The following is an 18640-nucleotide window of genomic DNA, read 5'->3' on the forward strand; positions in this document are numbered from 1 at the left end:
CATTGCATTATTTGCATTTGCATTTTCAAATCGGTTTGGTTTGGTTGTCGATTCGGTTAGCAATAATTGTTGAATTGTTGCATTATTGTTGGTTTTGTTCGGGTTTTCAATTTGCATTACGATCACGATCGAAAAGGTAGTAATAGTAGAGTAGTACATTAATTGAGCGATCGTCGATAGGAGGACGAAGGAGGTTGTTGCAGTTTCAGATTCAGATTCAGATTCGTAGGTGGTGGTGGTGTTATTTGTAGTTGCGGATTTAAAACGCCACAGGGAATGGATGTACATATGTGGTAGTGTAGTAGTTATCAAAATTAGACATTTGGTTTGTAAACAGACAATGTTCAAGATTGTAAAAAACATGAAAAGATAAGAAATTTACATTATTCAATTGATCAAATTGGTTAGCTCGTTAAAATTACATTGGATAAATAGATAATTACAAAACGAATAGAACAAAACTAGGAAAGGCCAACACTAATAACTAATAGAAGAGTGAACAGTAAACAAATTATATTAATTCTTATAATTACAGAGATTATAATAGATGTTGAATCTCTAGCCTAATGGCTGAAGTGGTGCTCCATCCAGGGTCAAACTTAGGATTAACTAAATAACTACAATCCTATCTTCCCAGGAATATCTAAAGCTGCGACACAACCATTAAAATATAAAGATATCTCATAGTCAGGTTTTAAAGTATCACGCACAGAACGAATACCTCTATAGATGATCCTTAAAAACTAAATATTTTTCATAATGGGGCTATAATTGAAAGATCATCTATAACATCTAGTCTCTAAATCTTTAAATGCCTAAAACTACAAATATTATTTAAATGCAATTTAGATTTTCTTTAAATTCCAATTTATGTTCTGTAAAACACCAAAAGGCAAAAAAAAAAAAAACAATAGTCATTTGCATGTTTTCAGTGGCGGATCCACAGAGTTCATTGTGACTGATATTGATATTAAGTCGATGATTCATGGAGATGATTCGGTGAAATGATTGTCAAAATGCACAATAATTCTCCCAAACAAATAAAATGCCAGCCAATTTCGAAATCATAAAGAAAAAACCGAAAGCAGTTGAATTTAAAAATAATCCGTTAATCAAACTAACAGAATTTGGTTTGTTTGGTTGTTGCGTTTTTGGTAAATTACTCAAGTGTATACCTCATTCCGAGCGGGTCATTCGAGACCGAGACGCATCCGTCTGCAGAGGGGCGAGGGCTCGAGACAGACGCGCTTTTGGTATGACCTTTTCCAGCGGGAGCTCCCGATCCGCTGCTGGTAATGTGCATGTTTTAGGTTTAGGCCGAAAAGTGGTAGAATCGTAAATATGACTTTGTTTTGTTTGTTAGGGTATTTTCGTTTTTCTTTTCTTTTTTTTAAGGTAAAATAAAAAATAAGTAATTTTTCGAGTGTGCCAACGGCACGGCAACTAAAGACAACTGAACTGTGCGTGACTATATACAATTGAATGTCGTTCGTATTCACATGGAATCTTTAAACGATCTCCTCTACATTTCTGTATGGATGGGAGTGTAAGCTGCTGCATAGACTAAATGCTTTCTAACCGCCGTATCCGATCCCATTCGATCAGATCGTTTTGCGTGCGAACCAAAGGCAAATAATACATAATTATGGCAGACTTTCATATCTACCGACTGACTGAACAACAACTAAATAAGCCTGCCAAACGGGGATATTGTGATGCAAACAATAACCGGGGGTATTTCGAACATTAGTTTAAGATCCAAACTAGAACTATCGTGATACGCCGCTAAGAGAACTAGCTCAACTCTCACGTACTTTGTCTCTGCGGGAATAACATTGGTTTTCTCCGTCGACGAAGTCTTCTCGTACAGCGTGGTGGAGCGGCGTGGAATGATGCCACTGGTGCCGCTGACCGTGCGATTGCCGTTCGTCGGATCGTACTTCGTTACCGTTCGCGGCTTGGCGGGACTGTTCAGTGCTGTAAATTCCATAATGATATTAGGATTAAATCATCTAGTGCCATCAAATCATCTCTTTAGCCCTTACTGGTGTCTGCCGTGGTGAGCATCTTTTGGGTGGCCGAAGCGGGTCTCTGACTTTGAGCGGCCAGTCGTGCTGTGTTCTCCTTAATTGTAGCAGAGTCGATCGTGTTCTGACGTTTGAAGTTGCTGCCACTATCGAGGATGATTATTATTATCAAATGTAAATCAAAATTATTGATATGCCACTTACACTGAAGCTCGATCCGCCGCTGATCCTGCAGCATTGTAATTATTGCTTGGATTTACCGCGCCAACGGCTCCCGTGGCCGCCGTCACAGCTGCTGCCGCATTTGTCGGCCCAACACCTGTAATTATATGTAATTGATAAGTTAAAAAAGGTACACCTTGATATTGACATAAAATCTGGCATCAGTAAACACTATCTTGAGCGGAAAACATTTTGGTTTGCCCTAAAACTACTTTTTCACTTACAAGTTTACGTTAATGATGATGTTTGATTGGTCACATATAATACAATACAGACAAAATGCTATTTAAGTTACATTCATTGATTGTTAATTTTCAAAATATTTCATATTTATCATCTTATTTCTATCATCTAGCAACGTATAGACTTATTATGGTTAATGATAATGATAAACTGGCATACAAGTCGTATTAGTAATTTTCAAGAAAAGTTAGTTCTCTAAATCCTGAATACAGACAAAATACAATTGAATTAACTTTAAATGATTGTTTACACTCGAAATAATGTATATAAGAAAGTTTACTCGACATCATCTTGTCTCCATTGTCTGGCAATCAATAGTCTCAAACTGATAAACTGGCATACATGTCGTATTAGTAATTTTCAAGAAGAGTTAGTTCTCAATATCAAGAATGTCCGACCAAGAAAGCTTTCACTGCCATTAAATCAAAGGTAAACCGTTAGCCCCAAAGCGGGACTTACGCAAAGTTTCCGCACCGGACGAGGCTCGGCGACTCGGCTTCGTGCTGGACGCCGATATGCTCCTGTGGACACCTCTGTGCGTGGGACTCTGCACACCCGCACTGCCGGCATTGGCGCCCGCATCGTTGCCCGAGATGTTGCGCAGTGAGAGCGAGGAGCCCGATCGCGATCCATCACTTTCCGGCTGCGTGTGGGTAGGTAGTAAAAAGACTCAATTTAGTACTTGCCCCTGGCCCATCCAATCCGATGAATGAAACTTACGTCCGTGCTCTTGCGTCCCAGCAGCAAATACGTGGCGAATACATCATCGTAGCGCACCTGGGAGAGCGAAGCCTCGATCTCCGACCGATTGTAGCCCATCGCGACTAGAGCTTCTGAGCATCGCGATGCGGAAATGACAAACAGTTTGGTTGTAAGTGGGTGATGTGTTTATGGACATTCAATGGACATTTTTTTAATACGTTTAGATAGCGCATGCAAATTCATTACAATTACATTATATATTTGGCTAAAAGGTCGCCGATACTCGAACTGTTAAATATGTATGGTTCAATTTGGAGTAGCCGGAATTGTGTGTTCTCATCGCCTTGAACTGAACAATTGGCCGTAGGAACATTGGGTACAAAACTGGGTATATATGTATATGTATTTAGACCATGCAGCTAGCAAAATGAAATTAATACAAATATCATCGCCGTCACAGGACCCAAACCGGATGCAATCTTAGCTATGTATTTAATGGAAAACGTCGACTTGAATTGAATTCTCAGAGAACCCCATTTATTTATGTGCACATACCAACAGCTATTTACACTGGCAACAAGTAAATACAGAAACCAACAAAAGATAACAAGAATATAAAATCATAATTCGATTTTCCCTTGGCTGGCTGTTCAAGACTTTAAAAGTTTTGGGGATTATCCGTTCTCTTGAGCCTGTTTGATATCTGAAGTCTCTTCCTTGACGGTCTGTTTGATTGTGGGATTTTTGAGGACAAAAAGTGAGAAAGTGAGAAGAAAACAGAGAGTTGGGGGTTAATGCGGATCTCTGGGCTTCGAACGTTAACGTTTCCACTACACAGATTGCATACATTTTTGGACGGAACCCTCCGCTCGTCGATCAGAAAGTTCACCATCAACATCAAGTTGTACGCACTACGCCGAATCGAGAGCGAATTCTTGACACCGGTTTGTGACCCCGCAGCTATGTGAGAATTTACAAACGAAACACCATGAAGGCATATGAATTTTAAAGATACAATCAAAAGGAATAACACAACACTGGGAGATCCCGAGAAAAAGGAAGTCCGTGGAAGCAACATTCAACTACAAAATCATAACAACAAGTTGATAAACAAAGAGTTGACAACAAGATATTAGTAATATTAAGTTGCAAATACATAAAGATAGTTTCGGTAATAGAGCAATATAACAAAGTAAGCGATTGGCAGGCAAAAACTCCAGTCCACACACACACACAATTCGTTAATAATATTAGTAATGAATTTTGTATACAGTACCCGTCTTACCTATCCGCTTGGGATCGGCTAAATCGGCCTTGGGCTCAATGTAGGGCTTGAGTTCGTCCTCCTCAAACCCCATGTTCATCCACTTGTCGCCCATGATTGTTTCAAGACTAGCACGCTTTGCGGGATTCAGTACTAAGAATTTGCGGAGCAAGTTTTCGCAGTCAGTCGACATATAGAAGGGAATTCTGTGGCGATAAGAAGGGGTAGTAGTTTAGTACTTGTTTTATTACAGATGTATATCTTAACGAACTCACCTATATTTGCCTCTGAGCACGCGTTCGCGCAACTCTCTCAAGGTGGAGCCGTCGAAGGGCAGGGAACCGCTCACTAACGTATACAGGATGACGCCCAGCGACCACACATCCACCTCGGGTCCATCGTACTTCTTGCCCTGAAACAGTTCCGGGGCCGCATACGGTGGACTGCCGCAGAACGTGTCCAGCTTTGAGCCGGGCGTGAACTCGTTCGAAAAGCCAAAGTCAGCGATCTTGATGTTCAGTTCGCTGTCTAGCAAAAGGTTTTCAGCTTTTAAGTCCCTGTTAATAGAGAAAAAAATACATTATTCAGTGTGAAATAAATCAATAGCCATTTAGTTGGCTGGCAAATACGGGCTTTACACATTTTATGGTTTGTTTAAACAACTCAAGCGAATTCAATTAGCACGCCTTACCTGTGTATTATTCTCTTTTGATGACAGTATTGCACGGCTGAGACGATCTGTCGGAACTTGACACGCGCCTCCTTCTCCTTCATGCGTCCATGTAGAACGAGATAGTCGAACACCTCGCCACCGGACGCATACTCCATGATCAAATAGAGCGTTTTCTCCGTTTCGATAACTTGGAACAATTTAACTATGTTTGGGTGATCCAGCATCTTCATTATTCTAACCTGTGGGTCGATTTGGATTAGTTCCTATATCGAGGTATTATTTATGAGGTCAAAAACATACCTCTCTGAAGAGTTTCTGCAGTGACCCAGGATTGAGTTGGGTCTTGTCAATTATCTTGATGGCCACCTCCTTGCCAGTGGGCAGGTGTTTCGCCAGTTTCACCTTGGCGAAGTTGCCCTTGCCGATCGTCTTTATGAGTTTGTATTTGCCAATGTGCTCCTCCGTGGCGCGCCATCGCATGGGAGCACTACTCCGCATCTGCATGTTAGGCGAACCCTGTAAAAGTAAGGTGGGAAAGGATAAGTAAAGTCCTTTTTTGGTAGTGTATATCATGGGTGGGATTATGTGGTCAAAGATCTTATATTCCCCAAAAGGTATCCTAAACAAAGAACTAGTAACCTGGTTTTTATATTGATTAGAAGTTAAGAATGATGTGATATTAAACCACATTTATAATGTTTATAATGTTTTCAGAAAGGGCATGTTATAATGTTTTAAGGTATGATACTAATCTGAACCGTATGATGATAGTGATATTATAAATTGAGAATACAAAATGGATAATGTTTTATATCCCTGCTTGGTTAGGGTTTACCTGTGCAGCATTGTTGCTGTAAACATTGCTGCGGTTGGCCACCACGCTGGGGACGTGGCTAGTGCGATGATGACCCACAGGCGGAAGAACTGACCCTGCTCCCGATGAATGAGTCGAAGAGGACCTGGGATCAATGCTGGCTCTTGTTGAACTGGTCACTGGCTCTGTTCTACTGGAATTGAACGGCGGAATGGGCGCCACAATTGGCCGCTCCGAGCGTCTCTTCGAACTGGCCGCATGGCTTCCAGCTCCCGAGGCTCCAGATGCTCCCGAGGAGTTACCATGACGATGCGACGACTTCTGGGCCAATAGAGCCTCAAATTGTCGCAAATTCTCCTCCCGCCGCTTGGAAGCCGAAATGGTGGTGGCCGTAAGCTTAGATGGAGCCACTCCATCCACCACACTGCTGCTGCTGCCGCCACGACTTGCCGAAGTGGAGTTCGAGGAAGTGGAGGGGGTGGAGCTCCTGACCGCCGGAGTGGGTGCTGTTCCGGCTGGTCGCCATACCGCCGGCTGCTTCTCGTCCTGCAAATGCTGTTTCTGCTTCAAAGTGGCCCGCATGGCCATCAGCGTATCATTATTCTTCGTATCCGAGGCAGTACGTGCCAATTTAGCTTTGACAGCATTGGATCCGTTTGAGGCTGCGGCCGAGTTCTTGGAATAGGCTCCGATCGAGTTACGACCATCGCTGCCGCGTTGGAATTCCGTTAGCATCAGCTCATTGCTGGCATCCAGTTCGCCGGCCCGCCTGCCGCCCAAATACTGAAAGTCGTTCTCCGAGGACATGTCACTTATGCCCGGCCGCAGTAGGTTTTCCGTTTCACCGTAACGCTTGCTCTGCTTGCGTTTGATCTCCAGTTTCATGACGTCCATCGAGGATTGGGATTGCTGCTGCTGTTGTTGCTGTTGCTGCTGGTTCTTGAAGCTCTCCTCCACGTTGTGAATGTGCTTCTCAATGGAGCCGAGGGCAAAGGACACGCCGGCATCGTCTTCGGTGGACAAGAGGTTGCGTGGCAGGGGCTTCTGGCGCTCCTTGGGCTTTGGATGTGGCTGTAGGGTGGGCAGGGCGGATACTGCTATCCTGGGCAATGGTGTGGCCTGGGCATCACGTCGTCGCAGCTCTACAATGCTGTCGTCTTCGGTGGCTCCTTCGAGATCCTTGCTGGCAAGATGTGGTTGTGTGGGCTGCACTTCCGTTTCCGGTGAGTTGTCACTGCTCTGGTTGTTGTTATTGTTGTTGTTGCTGCTGCTGCTGCTCTCATTCTGGCCAGAGGGCGCCACACTGAGCTTGGGCGGTGCAGGTGCCGCCCCCTTGCGGGCGGCGTACAACCGCACACTCTTCCTGGTGGCATCGCCGCGATTTAAGTCAGGTGTCGTGGTAGTGGTGGCCTCCATTGCTCCTCCGTTTTACTTTTGGTTGCGGTTTCTCTGTGTTTTTTTTTTTCTCTTTTTGCCGTGGCACAACCTTTAAGTGTATTGGTGCACTAGTACTTGTTGCTCGGAGAGATCGCAACTTTTTCCTTTTTTTTTTCTTTCTTTTTTCAAAAAACTGGCGCTTGGCGTGTTTATTGTTCTTACACTGTGGGTTTTTTTATTTGGGGAAAATTATTAAGATTGAGCTTGAGATTTCGCTTTGCCACACAAAATCGGAAGTACAATGCAGCTCACACATACAGAGGGCACTGGCTTTGTGAGAGTGTGCGTGTTTACATTGGGCTTTCAAAATTCTCAACGTTGCTTTTGTTTGTTTTTGTGTTTTTTTTTTTTGTCGCCTAACCAACACACAACAAGTCGCAGTTGTTGCGCATTAAAACCTCGAAAATGAATTAAACACACAGCCAGCAGCAGGCAGCAACTTCCATTTATATACATGTGTATGGGCTTATGTACATATGGGCGGACTGGGAGAGTGTGTTCGTGATATTTACGACAACAGGCGGACAAGAGCTAATCTGTCTCCCCGGTGACACTGAAATAAACACACGGCAAAGCGAGCGGGGGCGAGAGGGAGGGCAGTATACCTAAACACACATACACCTAAGCCAGCGAAAGAGAGTGCGCGCGAGAGAGAGAGCGAACTGGCACCTACACACCTGTGGTGGAGGTGAGCTCCAGTGTGTGTGTGTGTGTTTGTTTTCTCTCTCCCTCTGACTCTCTTCTACTTCTACTGCTGTTGCACAAGCTCAGCTGAGATGCTCTCCCTCTCCCGTGTGTGTGTCACGCTTTTCCTGCCCTCAACCTCAACCTCCCCCTCCCACGCTCTCTTTTCTGTTTTTTTTATGATTCATTTGCCTTTTCGCTATTTTCCTTTGTTGCTTTTAATTACTGTCTAAATAGTTACGATGTGGAGATCTACAAGTATCTGAACAATTCCTCCGTACGAGTCGTTAGTTGGCTGTTGCTGGTTTTATTTCTTCATTTTTTTTTCCTCGCTGGTTCACTGAGCAAAGCGAAAAGCTCCAATGCACACACACACACACTCACACACACACACAGTTAAACGCGCGCGCACCAATACACCGAGGCAAATGAACTACTTTTAGACAATTGAGCCGACTTTTTCACTGGTGAAAAAACACAGTTAGGCTATATACTACATCGGAGGTTTGAGAGTGTGTGGGTATTTTCTAATTTTATTTTTTTTTGTTCACTTGGGCTGTAAAAAAATCACATTTCTCGCAAATCCCGATTATTAAAGGTTCGTTTCGTCAGCCAGAGGAGTTCTTTAGCCGCGAACGCTTATCTTATCAAAGGGGCACGCGGCTTTCGCAATTTTTTGCACTCGTTTTTATACGTGGGGGTATGATGTTGGGTAGTATATCAGTATTAAATTATAGCTTTTGTTGCTGTGTAACTCTGACGTAAACGCCGCCGATTGACTGCTACAACTACAACTACAAGTACAACTATGGCACAGCACCGAAAACGCAGAAGACACCGAAAAAACACAGCCAAAAGCAACAGTAACCGAAACAGAAACAGCAACAGAGCTCAGCAGCCAAAGAGCCACTTGGCCACTCAGCAACTGGAACTGGAGTGCCGGAGAGCGAGAGCGCGGAGTATTCCAAAGCACGGAATCGGCCTGGGCCGCGACGTCGACTGCGGCAGCGACATCGGCCTTAATACACCAACACACACACACACACACAGCACAAACACTCGCACGATCAGTGGGCAGCTCTCTCTCCACTGGTGGAGCACCACCACCAACACCACCATAATAGAGAGTATCTGTGTACTTGTTCTCCCACCCAGAGAAGCCCCGTTTGGAGCTCGAAAGGTGTGTGTGTGTGTTGATATCACCTGAGCGTAACGCTGGGAAAGAAACTGTTAGCCGTGTTTGCAGTCGGAGATTAGTGTTTTGCGCATGTGCGCAATATACAATATACAAGTTCCCCCCGAGTTACGCAAAGCGCTTCTTCACTGATTCACTCCCTATATAGTATATCGATCAGACACCTTCACTTATCTATCCATAATCAAGTTTCCGGTTATAAATCTCACACAGATGTCACTAATGAAGTTCTCCAAGTTCACTTTTTTCCTATCAGTTGGATATTGAAGCCAAAGAATGCATCATACAAGGTGAATGGTTCTTAAAGCCTTATCACCAAGAAATTGATAAGGAACATGATCCCAGACACTCACATGTCAATTAGAAACGGAACTTTTTTACAAGAGTCAAAGATATCCTGTTTTGCAAGTATCTCCTATAAGTTATACAATAAAGATAATAATCTAGTTTCCGGTTATATGCCCCACGCAGATGTCACTAATAAAGTTCTCCAAGTTCACTTTTTTCCTATCAGTTGGATATAGAAGCCAAAGAATGCATCATACAAGGTTCTTGGTTATTAAAGTCCTATCACCAAGAAATTGATAAGGAACATGATCCCAGACACTCACATGTCAATTAGAAACATAACTTTTATATAGGAGTCAAGGGTATCCTGTTTTCCAAGCATCTCCTATAAGTTATACAATAAAGATAATATTGATATAAAAGTGAGGGACAAGCTTTAATAATAGTCAAGCAAAGCACTTCTATCCGTCTTTGTACTATAACAATAAGAAATTTGTGTTATAATCTGTTTAGCTAATGATCTAAGCACGGCTTGCCGTTAAAGTTGTTAGGCAAAGCGGATCTTCCCTGATCGATCATCACGTCAATTAATCGTTTAGTCAAAATAGGTTTCCGGGTTTAAAAGTGAGTTCCCCATTCAAGTAAACCGTTTGGTCCCTATTCCGTGATACAACGATCATTTGTATATTAGTCTGATAAGTTGCAGCTTATCGTCTTAATTCACAATCAGTTGTAAACACACGAGTGCAAATAGACTTGAATTTGATCCATTTTTTATCCGATATAATGGAATTCGCACATATGTATGTACATACATCACTAATGTGATGCAACAGGACCCAACGGCATTAGCTAATAATAATAAACGAGTATATAAATAATTTCGCAAACAAAGAAACTATTGCGCCGCTGTTAGATAACAGAAAACTGTCTCATATGGAATATTGGATCATTCTGTTAATTCTCAGCAAGTCAAGGTTCTCAAGGTTCAATTAACTACTACAAGGTATCTACAAGCCGAGCAGATGAAAAGTGTCCGTATTAATCAAGCTAATTGAATAACTTGCAGCTTAATCAACATTAAGACAAGACAACGAGATTTCAGTCAAGCCTTTGAAGTCCAAGCTAAAACATTAGCGTTAGAATTTCCAGTTTCGCACGTTCGTTGACAGCAGGGAAGTGTAATAAGGTCAACTATTATGAACTTGTCCCCCAACAATGCAACCGCTTTTATAACCATGAATACGGGAATCAGTACTCTTGAACCTAATCCCTTAATCTATTAACGTGCATGCAAATAGACTGAAAATATATATTAGTTCCACATGGACTAGAGGAAATCAATGTGTGGGGTAACAAAAATCTGAAAGAAAAACAAAAACCTTAATCAAAATAATAGAAATCGTAAAACATTGGACTGTGGTATACAAAACCAAAACCGTGACAGATATAGACAACAACGAAACAGCGATTACGATTAGATTGAATGATGAAAAAAAATGGTAGGAACGAGCGATGGCAACACGACAACATCGAAAAATGTGCAATGTTCATAGATGATGGACTTGATGAGTGGGTGAGGGACCGACGAAAAGCTTTATGGCTCTAAAGAGGGACTAAATCACTTCGAATATAACCAGAGTTCTAGACAAAGAACAGCCAGCAAGGTCAAGTGGCTCTTAAATTCCTGTAGATCACTCGAAATCATTAAAAACACTGCCTATGTCTTAAGATAATAAGCTTTGCTTTCCAATTCTTCACTCTAAACCAAATCACATAGTTGCATAGTTACACAGAGAACATTCTATCGTTCTCATCTGAGTTGAAAATGTTCTTAAAAATAGAACAACATTTCTGCTCGAATCAAGTTTAATTGGCGGTACTTACATTGTATATCAGTAGTGTAAGTTGATAAGTAATCAAAAAATTGTTAAATAAAGTCAATTTAACTTTTTTCTTCTCACCATTTCGTTCCGGTATTGAGAACATTGATACCAAAATTTACTTAGACGGGTTTTAAGAACGAATGTTCTCAATTCAAGAACAATGTACTTGAATAATTCTCTGTGTACTATAATAATTGTCTAGTTACTATACCCCACAATATTACCCTTTAGAACCCTAGTTACATACCCTCGAGGTGCGAGCCTTGTCACTGGATGATGCCGACTCCTTGGCCTTGGGCCTTTCCGCCTTGCTGGTGGCCACAATGGGCAGACCGCCGTTCTCGATCATCGTCACCACGATCTTGTTGTTCCGGCTACCGATGGAGCCACCACCACCTCCTCCACCACCACCGGAGGCATATGCTGCTGCGGCTGCATTTGTGGCAGCCAGATTCTTCTGGCGCAGGGCATTCGAGAGCCGCTGTTTCCGTTCCGCCCGGGCCTCCTCCTTCTCCCGCTGCAACTTGGCTATTGTGGCGGGCGTGTGACTCTTCGAGCGCTTGAGAAACCTCATCAGCTGGCTCTTCACATTGGTGGCGGAACTGCCATTTCCCATGCCACCAGTGGCATCACCTATTTCCTCTGCCTTGCTGGATCTTCTTGAGATTTGCGCCTTGGTGGGCACTTCCAGGCGACGAAAGACACCATCGGCCATCCGCACAAAACAGCCCTCGGACATCTTGTGAAACGAGTCGGAGGGCAGCTTATGGAAATCACCATTGGGACTGCGGTAATAGCAGTGATCCGTGCGATGATAGCCATCGCCCACGATATAGAACTCATTCCTTGCCTCCTTGGCCGTTGCCACAACTGCTGTGGATGCCGAGGATACGGCAGGCAGGTCATCCGTCTTGGCACTGCGATCCACGGGTAGTTGAAAGGCCATCAGCTGGGTGGTGCTGCTACTGCTGCCACCCGCTGCATCCTCCAGTGTGATGGGCAGGGCACTACCCGAGGTCCCTTGGCCGGGATTAGCCGGCTTCAATTCACTGATCGTCACCGGACGACGTTCCGGATTCTTGCGCATAATGCTACCGTTGCGCAGCAGGGAATCTCGCAACAGGGAGAGCTCATCCTTACGCAATGGCTGCACCAATGTGGGGTAATGTTTCGAAGAAGACGTTGTCGATTTGCGGGTAGAGGTTCGTCGATTACCAAATTGTGGTTCCTCCTTGTTGTTGTTGTTGCTGCTGCTGCTGTGGTGCATTTGCCGGTGACTTGAGGTCTGCCCCATGGTGGTTGCTTTGGTGGTTTTTGTGGGCGGTGGGTTGGTTTTTGGTGGTTTCTTCTCTTCCCCCCACTCGTTCTCAACGTGGCTCCGTGTTCACGTTATACGGATTATTGGCCCAGTTGCAACGAAACAGTGACACATATTCCCTCGTTCTTCGCGTTGGCAATTATCACAGCGATTTTCGTGTATAAACATTGAGAGCCCTGAATGCACGCGTATTGGTTTGCATAAAAGTATAAATAAATATTGTTCGCTTTTTGTGTGCGGCACAATCAGAATTCAGGCGCAGCTTTGTCGCTTTTATTTCGAAAAAAGTCCATCTTGTTTAAGTCTATTAGAGCACAATGAGGGAACATTGGAGAAGCAGTCGCAGTAAAAGTCACTGGCAAAGTCACTAAGTAGCAATCACAGTCACAGGGGCACAATTATTTATTATTTTGGTTTCTGATGCACAGAGGTAAACATCAGGAGATCATATGAAATGATAATACCATTTCTTTAAGTCAGCAAAAAGTCTGATATATGAAACAAACTAAACGAGTTTGAACTTTGATTTATAAAATATAGTTAGGATATAAGATTTTAGTTGGGGATTTCGGCTTATACATAGGTAGTTTTTTGATTATTTCCATATTAAATTTTGTTACTTTTCTTATCATTTTCATTAATCTTAATCATTTTTCAATAACATAATTACTGTTTTTTAAGGAAATGGAAATTCCTGAATTCTTTTTTAATTACAAACCAAAGCAAGCTTGTTATCATTATCTAATTTTTATGATAGAGCCTATCTTTTGGCTAATTTTGGTTGCTAAAGTGCTGCTAAATTTATCTCTGTGCATGAATAATAGGTTATCTCTGCTTTCTTTTCAGTGCTTGTAGATCGGGGATATTTGTAAACTTGTTGCTTGACAAGCGTTTGTGGGGGGTGGGAGGTAAAATAGAGGGTGGTTGGGTGGTTTTAGATAAAAACACTTGTCTCTTATCAGTTATCGCACTTTACACATCTCTCCACTGTGTGTGTGTGTGTTTGTCTGTTTTTGTGGCCACAAGACACTCGCGATAAGTTCCACAATCGTTCCAGCTGGGTTTGCGGTTGTATCTATGTGTGGGTGTGTGCCAGTGTGCGGATTGTGGATCGTAAGCCTTGGCACGCCCGATACAGATACGCAGAAACACAGATAGTAGATGACCAACAACAACAACACCAAGCGCGTTAAAGCGACAACGATGAAGCCCCACGAATTGTTATTGCTATTTCTGTGATTCCCTCTCTATCCCCCTCTCTCTCTCTCTCTGTGTTGTTGTTGCTGTTCTTCTGCTAGTTACCTCGTTTAAGCGTTACTTACACGCACACCAGCACAGAAGTCTGTTGCTTTTGCGCATGTGTTTGAGTAGGAATTTGTTCATTTTTTTCCTTTTCATTCCGCTTTCGTTCTTTTCGCCTGCACTACTACTGTTTTTTCGTTTCTTTTCTTCTCCTTTCTTTCTTTTCTTTATTTTTTTTTTTGATTTCTTGTCATACTCGTACTTTATAATTAAATTAACTTATCACCCGCAATTGGCTCATTTCTCAATGTATCTGCGAGATGAAGTGGTTTGGTGGGCTTAAAAAAAGCTGGATACATTTCACTGGAACTGCAAAACACACACAAACACACACACACTGGCTGGAAGTTTATAAATTAAACACTATTTAACCGAATTTATTTATAAACACACACGTGCGTGTGTACTTAGTTATTGTAGCTGTGACTGTGACTGTGACTGTGACTTTTCCTACGTCAATTTGGCTTATTTTAAGCTGCGTACTCATGCCCTTGATTTCATTCTAAGCTCTCGCTGCTGATCAGATTAGCCAGTGACGTTCTTTATCGCGGATGTTGTAACGCCCGAGATTTGGATTCGGATTAGGATTGCAATTATAAACTGCGCTCTAGCATTATTATTATATGTATTTTTGCAATCTCTTTGCGATTTTTTCGCTTCTTTCGCCTTTTTTTTGTATTGTTTTGACGTAACGCCCTTGTGCTTGTGCGATAATAACTGGTCACAATGGCAAAAGGCGATTTAAACAAAATTGTAGGAAGCAGAAAAAACAATATACCCGGGGAGTCAACTCATCGCGGGGCGATAACGATACTGCTATATAGCTATATAGCTGGGGCTACGATGATATCGGCGAAGAGCGACGGATAATGACAACAGAAAACAGCGCGACGACGGTGACCACACGAATGAAGTGGAACTTAATACTAAAACAAGCTTTCGACCATCGCTATATGCTGGCTGCCATTGTGGCTGTGGAATGTAATTCTGGTTGTGGATGTGGCTGCGACTGTGACTGTGGCGAGCGAGCTTGGCATTTTCGCCAAAGTTCTGCGTCTGGGAAGGTCGCTGTTGTTGTTGTTGTTGTTGTTGCTAGTGTAGCTACTCCAAGACAACAACGACACACCCTATAAATATTCGTATGCAATCTCTGCAGTTAACTGCAGGTGATTCATAGCCGAACGAACCAACACTTGCACACTTGCTCGAAAAAAAACTGGTACTGGTAGAAACAACACAAATTTCTCGCCAAACATTGAGAAACTTCAAAGAGCAGAAGAGAGAACTCGGAAGAGCTTTGGCCAAAGGGATCTCCATATAAGTTTTGGGAACCTGTCTGCGAGCCGAGCTTAAAGTCCACAAAACAATAACACGAAACTCAGCATAATTTGAAATACTGGAAATGGATAATCCAGAAAAAAAGAGAGAGCTTCAAAGAGTTTCTCAATATATGGCACAAAACATTTCGAGAATCTTAATATATTTAGAAAGCTGCTCTTTAAAATCAGTCTTTCAGGAAAGACATAAACCGGTAATATTTGTTTAAGATACTTCCAATGGATAATCCAGATATAAGGAGAGAGCTTCAAAGAGTTTCTCAATATATAGCTCAAAACCTTTCGAGAATCTCAAAATATTTAGAAAGCTGCTCTTTAAAATAAGACTTCGAGGAAAGACACAAACCGGAAATATTTGTTTTTGACTTCAAAGCTCGTTAAATATATCTTAATGTAGGAAAAATCCGTGAAGCAAGAATTTATTCAGATCCAAACAGAGAAAAAGGTTTAAGGAAAAAATACAATAGAAAATGTTACTGCTCCTAAAAAATAAAACAGGGTAGTACTTCTAAAAAAGAAACAATTTGGAAATCATTTAAGACTATGAAAAACACAAGCACTTATAAATCTTCAAATAATTCTCTAAGAATTCCCTTCTCAGTTACGAAATATATTACGAAAAAGGTTAAAGGAAAAATACCATAGAAATGTTACTGCTCCTAAAAAATAAAACAGGGTAATACTTCAAAAAAAACCATTCGAAAATTATTTAAGTCTAAGCAAAAAACACAAGCACTTATAAATCTTCAATTCATTTTTTTAAACTCCGTTCTAAGTTACGAAATATATTACGAAAAAGGTTAAAGGTAAAATACCATAGAAAATAAAACAGGGTAATACTTCTAAAAAAAACAATTTGAAAATCATTTAAGACTAAGAAAAACACAAGCACTTATAAATCTTCACATAATGTTCCAAGAATTCCCTTCTCAGTTACGAAATATACTCCCCAGGCACAATCGAAATAGTATACCACTGCCTATAGTTAAGATCTTTATGAGTTAGTCGCTCACGATTCCACACCTAACGTCCACAAAGACAACTAGTTAAGCTCATTTACCTACACCATGCTAACTATTTAAGTGTATGTCGGATAAAAGCACACAAACTCTGACAGAAAAACATTTCAAATCAAAACAGTTATATGATTGTGCGCAGAGAACTACGAATCCCACGGATTTGGCTTAGACAACAAATACACAGACCGATAATTAGAGGGAGAGAGCGCGAGACTGACGTGATGTGATTATCGAGAATGGTTTAAAATACTATAATTGCACTTCTGAATGGACGTAGTCAGCGCTGTTGACTCAGCCTTTGCGTCTTGCGAACATAGCAAAGTCCACTAAATTTGTAGATAATTCGAGCTGTTGTTGCCACCAATTAGCAAGTACTCAAGCCTTTTTTCGCCGTCCATTAGCATACGGGAAGATATCATAAATCAGTGCTATACCACGAACACTTATTACTAAAATAGTAAGTAAGGGAGCAGGTAAGAATTTTAAAATCCCGAAGGTTGTCCCAGCGACCTACTTCCTCTTTTAGAAAAGATATTGACCTTTTTTTTTGTGTTTTTAAGGCTTAAACATAACAAAAGCGATGGAACATTTATAGAAAAATAGTTTACAATGACATTGATATATACTTTTCACAAGATTGTAATAATTCGTTGATTATTTTAAGAGACACGGTTAATATAATAGAAACGTACACTAATCTTTTGAATGAATTCAATTTTCATATATTTATATATTTAAGCTAATGTGTTTAATGTGCATTTGTAAATAATTGTTCCCCCACCTTATAATAAACAGAAACATTTTTAATACAGCACATTGGGCACAAAGGGAGGACTTCTGTAATCTCAACTTTTATATTTAAGAATATGTTACTATAAATAATTAATACTTAAATCTTTAACATGAAAACATTTTAAAAATGCAAGAAACAGAACTTTGAAGGCAACACTGCGTATGTGCAATAAGCACATACATTAAAGTATGTTGAAAAATGTTGTACATATTAAAGTTATGTTATTAATTTTAATTTAACGCAAACATTAATTAAAGTAACAGTGGCTTGTAAATTGAAAAGTTGTATGGTAATTTGCCGTTTGCAAAGTGCTCTAAGCTTAACATATAGCTTTCAGGTAGGAAGATGTCTTGATCTTTAACAGGACTTCGCCCTTTGAAACCTAATCAATGGACAATACGGAAAATAATGACCCAAACCACAGAACGATGGTAATAGCAAATATATGGCAACCGAACATTATGACTGGTGACAAGGGCTCCCAAAGGAGACGGACTTGGGGGGACGTTGGGACGGATGACAGGTACAGAGATTTGAGAAACCCAAGTAAGGACTCACCTTGGCGGACGAGGTTCGTTGCTTGATCGCGGAGGGATGAGCCGAGTGGGTGCTGAGCACGTTCTTGTTGACGGTGGGCGCAACACCGCTGCCGGGGGCGTGGTGATGGTGGTGGTTGATCGCCGAGCTGGCCACCGTTGCCGAATTGTTGCTGGTCAAGCGGGCACCACCGTCTGTGGCCATGTTGTTGGCCACATGATGGTGGTGCTGGTGGCTGTGCTGGTGCGCGTGATTGGTGTTGGCCGATGACGCCGACACGGGAGCTGTTGTCACCGAGGCCCCACCGACTCCCACTCCCACACCACCTGTTGCTGCCGCCCCCGAGGTGGTCGTGGGCGTGGCCGTGGTACTATTGCTGGTGGCCGAATTCGAGGACGTTACAATGGGCATCATTGTGGTGTTGGCGACTGGCGTTGTCGTTGGTGGCAGTGACACAATGTTTGCATTGGCTGAATCATGCTGCTGCTGCTGCTGTTGCTGCTGCTGCTGCTGTTGCTGCTGATCCTTGACCGAATGCGAGGATGTGCTGATCGAGTTGGTGGCGTAGGTGGCGGTTGTGCTGGAGACGGCGGCCAGTGGAGGCGCCGCAGTTGTGGCGCTCGACACTGGCGCCGCCGGCGCTGCAACATTGGATGCGGTGCCATTGGACACGCTATCCGCTGGCAGGGCTTCAGGAACTGGCTGCAGTGTGGTTCGCATTGCTGTCGACATATTTTCAAACAGTCCAATGGGGTTTCTAAGAGATTCTGCACTTGAGATTCGAGTATTACCCGGCGAGTCTTTCGGGTTTCGGTGCTTAAAAGTAGTCAAATGCCCAGTGGGTTTCTATCATCCGTGGTACTCTGTCACATCTGCAAAGAAATAAAAGCGCAATTAGT

General features: G+C 42.3%; 1 protein-coding gene across 28 annotated transcripts in view; it reads right to left on the reverse strand.

The window, feature by feature from the left end:
• Positions 1-18640, reverse strand: part of LOC119549019 (MAP/microtubule affinity-regulating kinase 3) — a 33475-nt gene that overhangs the window by 10512 nt on the left and 4323 nt on the right. For 5 of the 28 annotated variants that reach the window (XM_037856672.1, XM_037856670.1, XM_037856668.1 and 2 more), the window contains exons 1-12: positions 8887-8997; positions 5967-7545; positions 5432-5647; positions 5150-5370; positions 4734-5015; positions 4471-4664; positions 3213-3325; positions 2952-3135; positions 2232-2346; positions 2046-2173; positions 1815-1977; positions 1176-1289 (exon numbers count right to left, since the gene is read on the reverse strand). In XM_037856672.1, coding sequence (XP_037712600.1) covers positions 1176-1289; positions 1815-1977; positions 2046-2173; positions 2232-2346; positions 2952-3135; positions 3213-3325; positions 4471-4664; positions 4734-5015; positions 5150-5370; positions 5432-5647; positions 5967-7361 — 3125 coding nt within the window. In that variant the 5' untranslated portion in view covers positions 7362-7545; positions 8887-8997. Of the gene's footprint in view, positions 1-1175; positions 1290-1814; positions 1978-2045; positions 2174-2231; positions 2347-2951; positions 3136-3212; positions 3326-4470; positions 4665-4733; positions 5016-5149; positions 5371-5431; positions 5648-5966; positions 7546-8886; positions 9000-11682; positions 13058-14538; positions 14977-17762; positions 18614-18640 lie in introns of those variants that run through there. The other 23 variants (XM_037856673.1, XM_037856671.1, XM_037856669.1 and 20 more) reach the window with 17 other exon arrangements.

The sequence above is a fragment of the Drosophila subpulchrella genome, chromosome 2R, assembly GCF_014743375.2.
Source record: "Drosophila subpulchrella strain 33 F10 #4 breed RU33 chromosome 2R, RU_Dsub_v1.1 Primary Assembly, whole genome shotgun sequence".
In the NCBI taxonomy this organism is placed as follows: domain Eukaryota; kingdom Metazoa; phylum Arthropoda; class Insecta; order Diptera; family Drosophilidae; genus Drosophila; species Drosophila subpulchrella.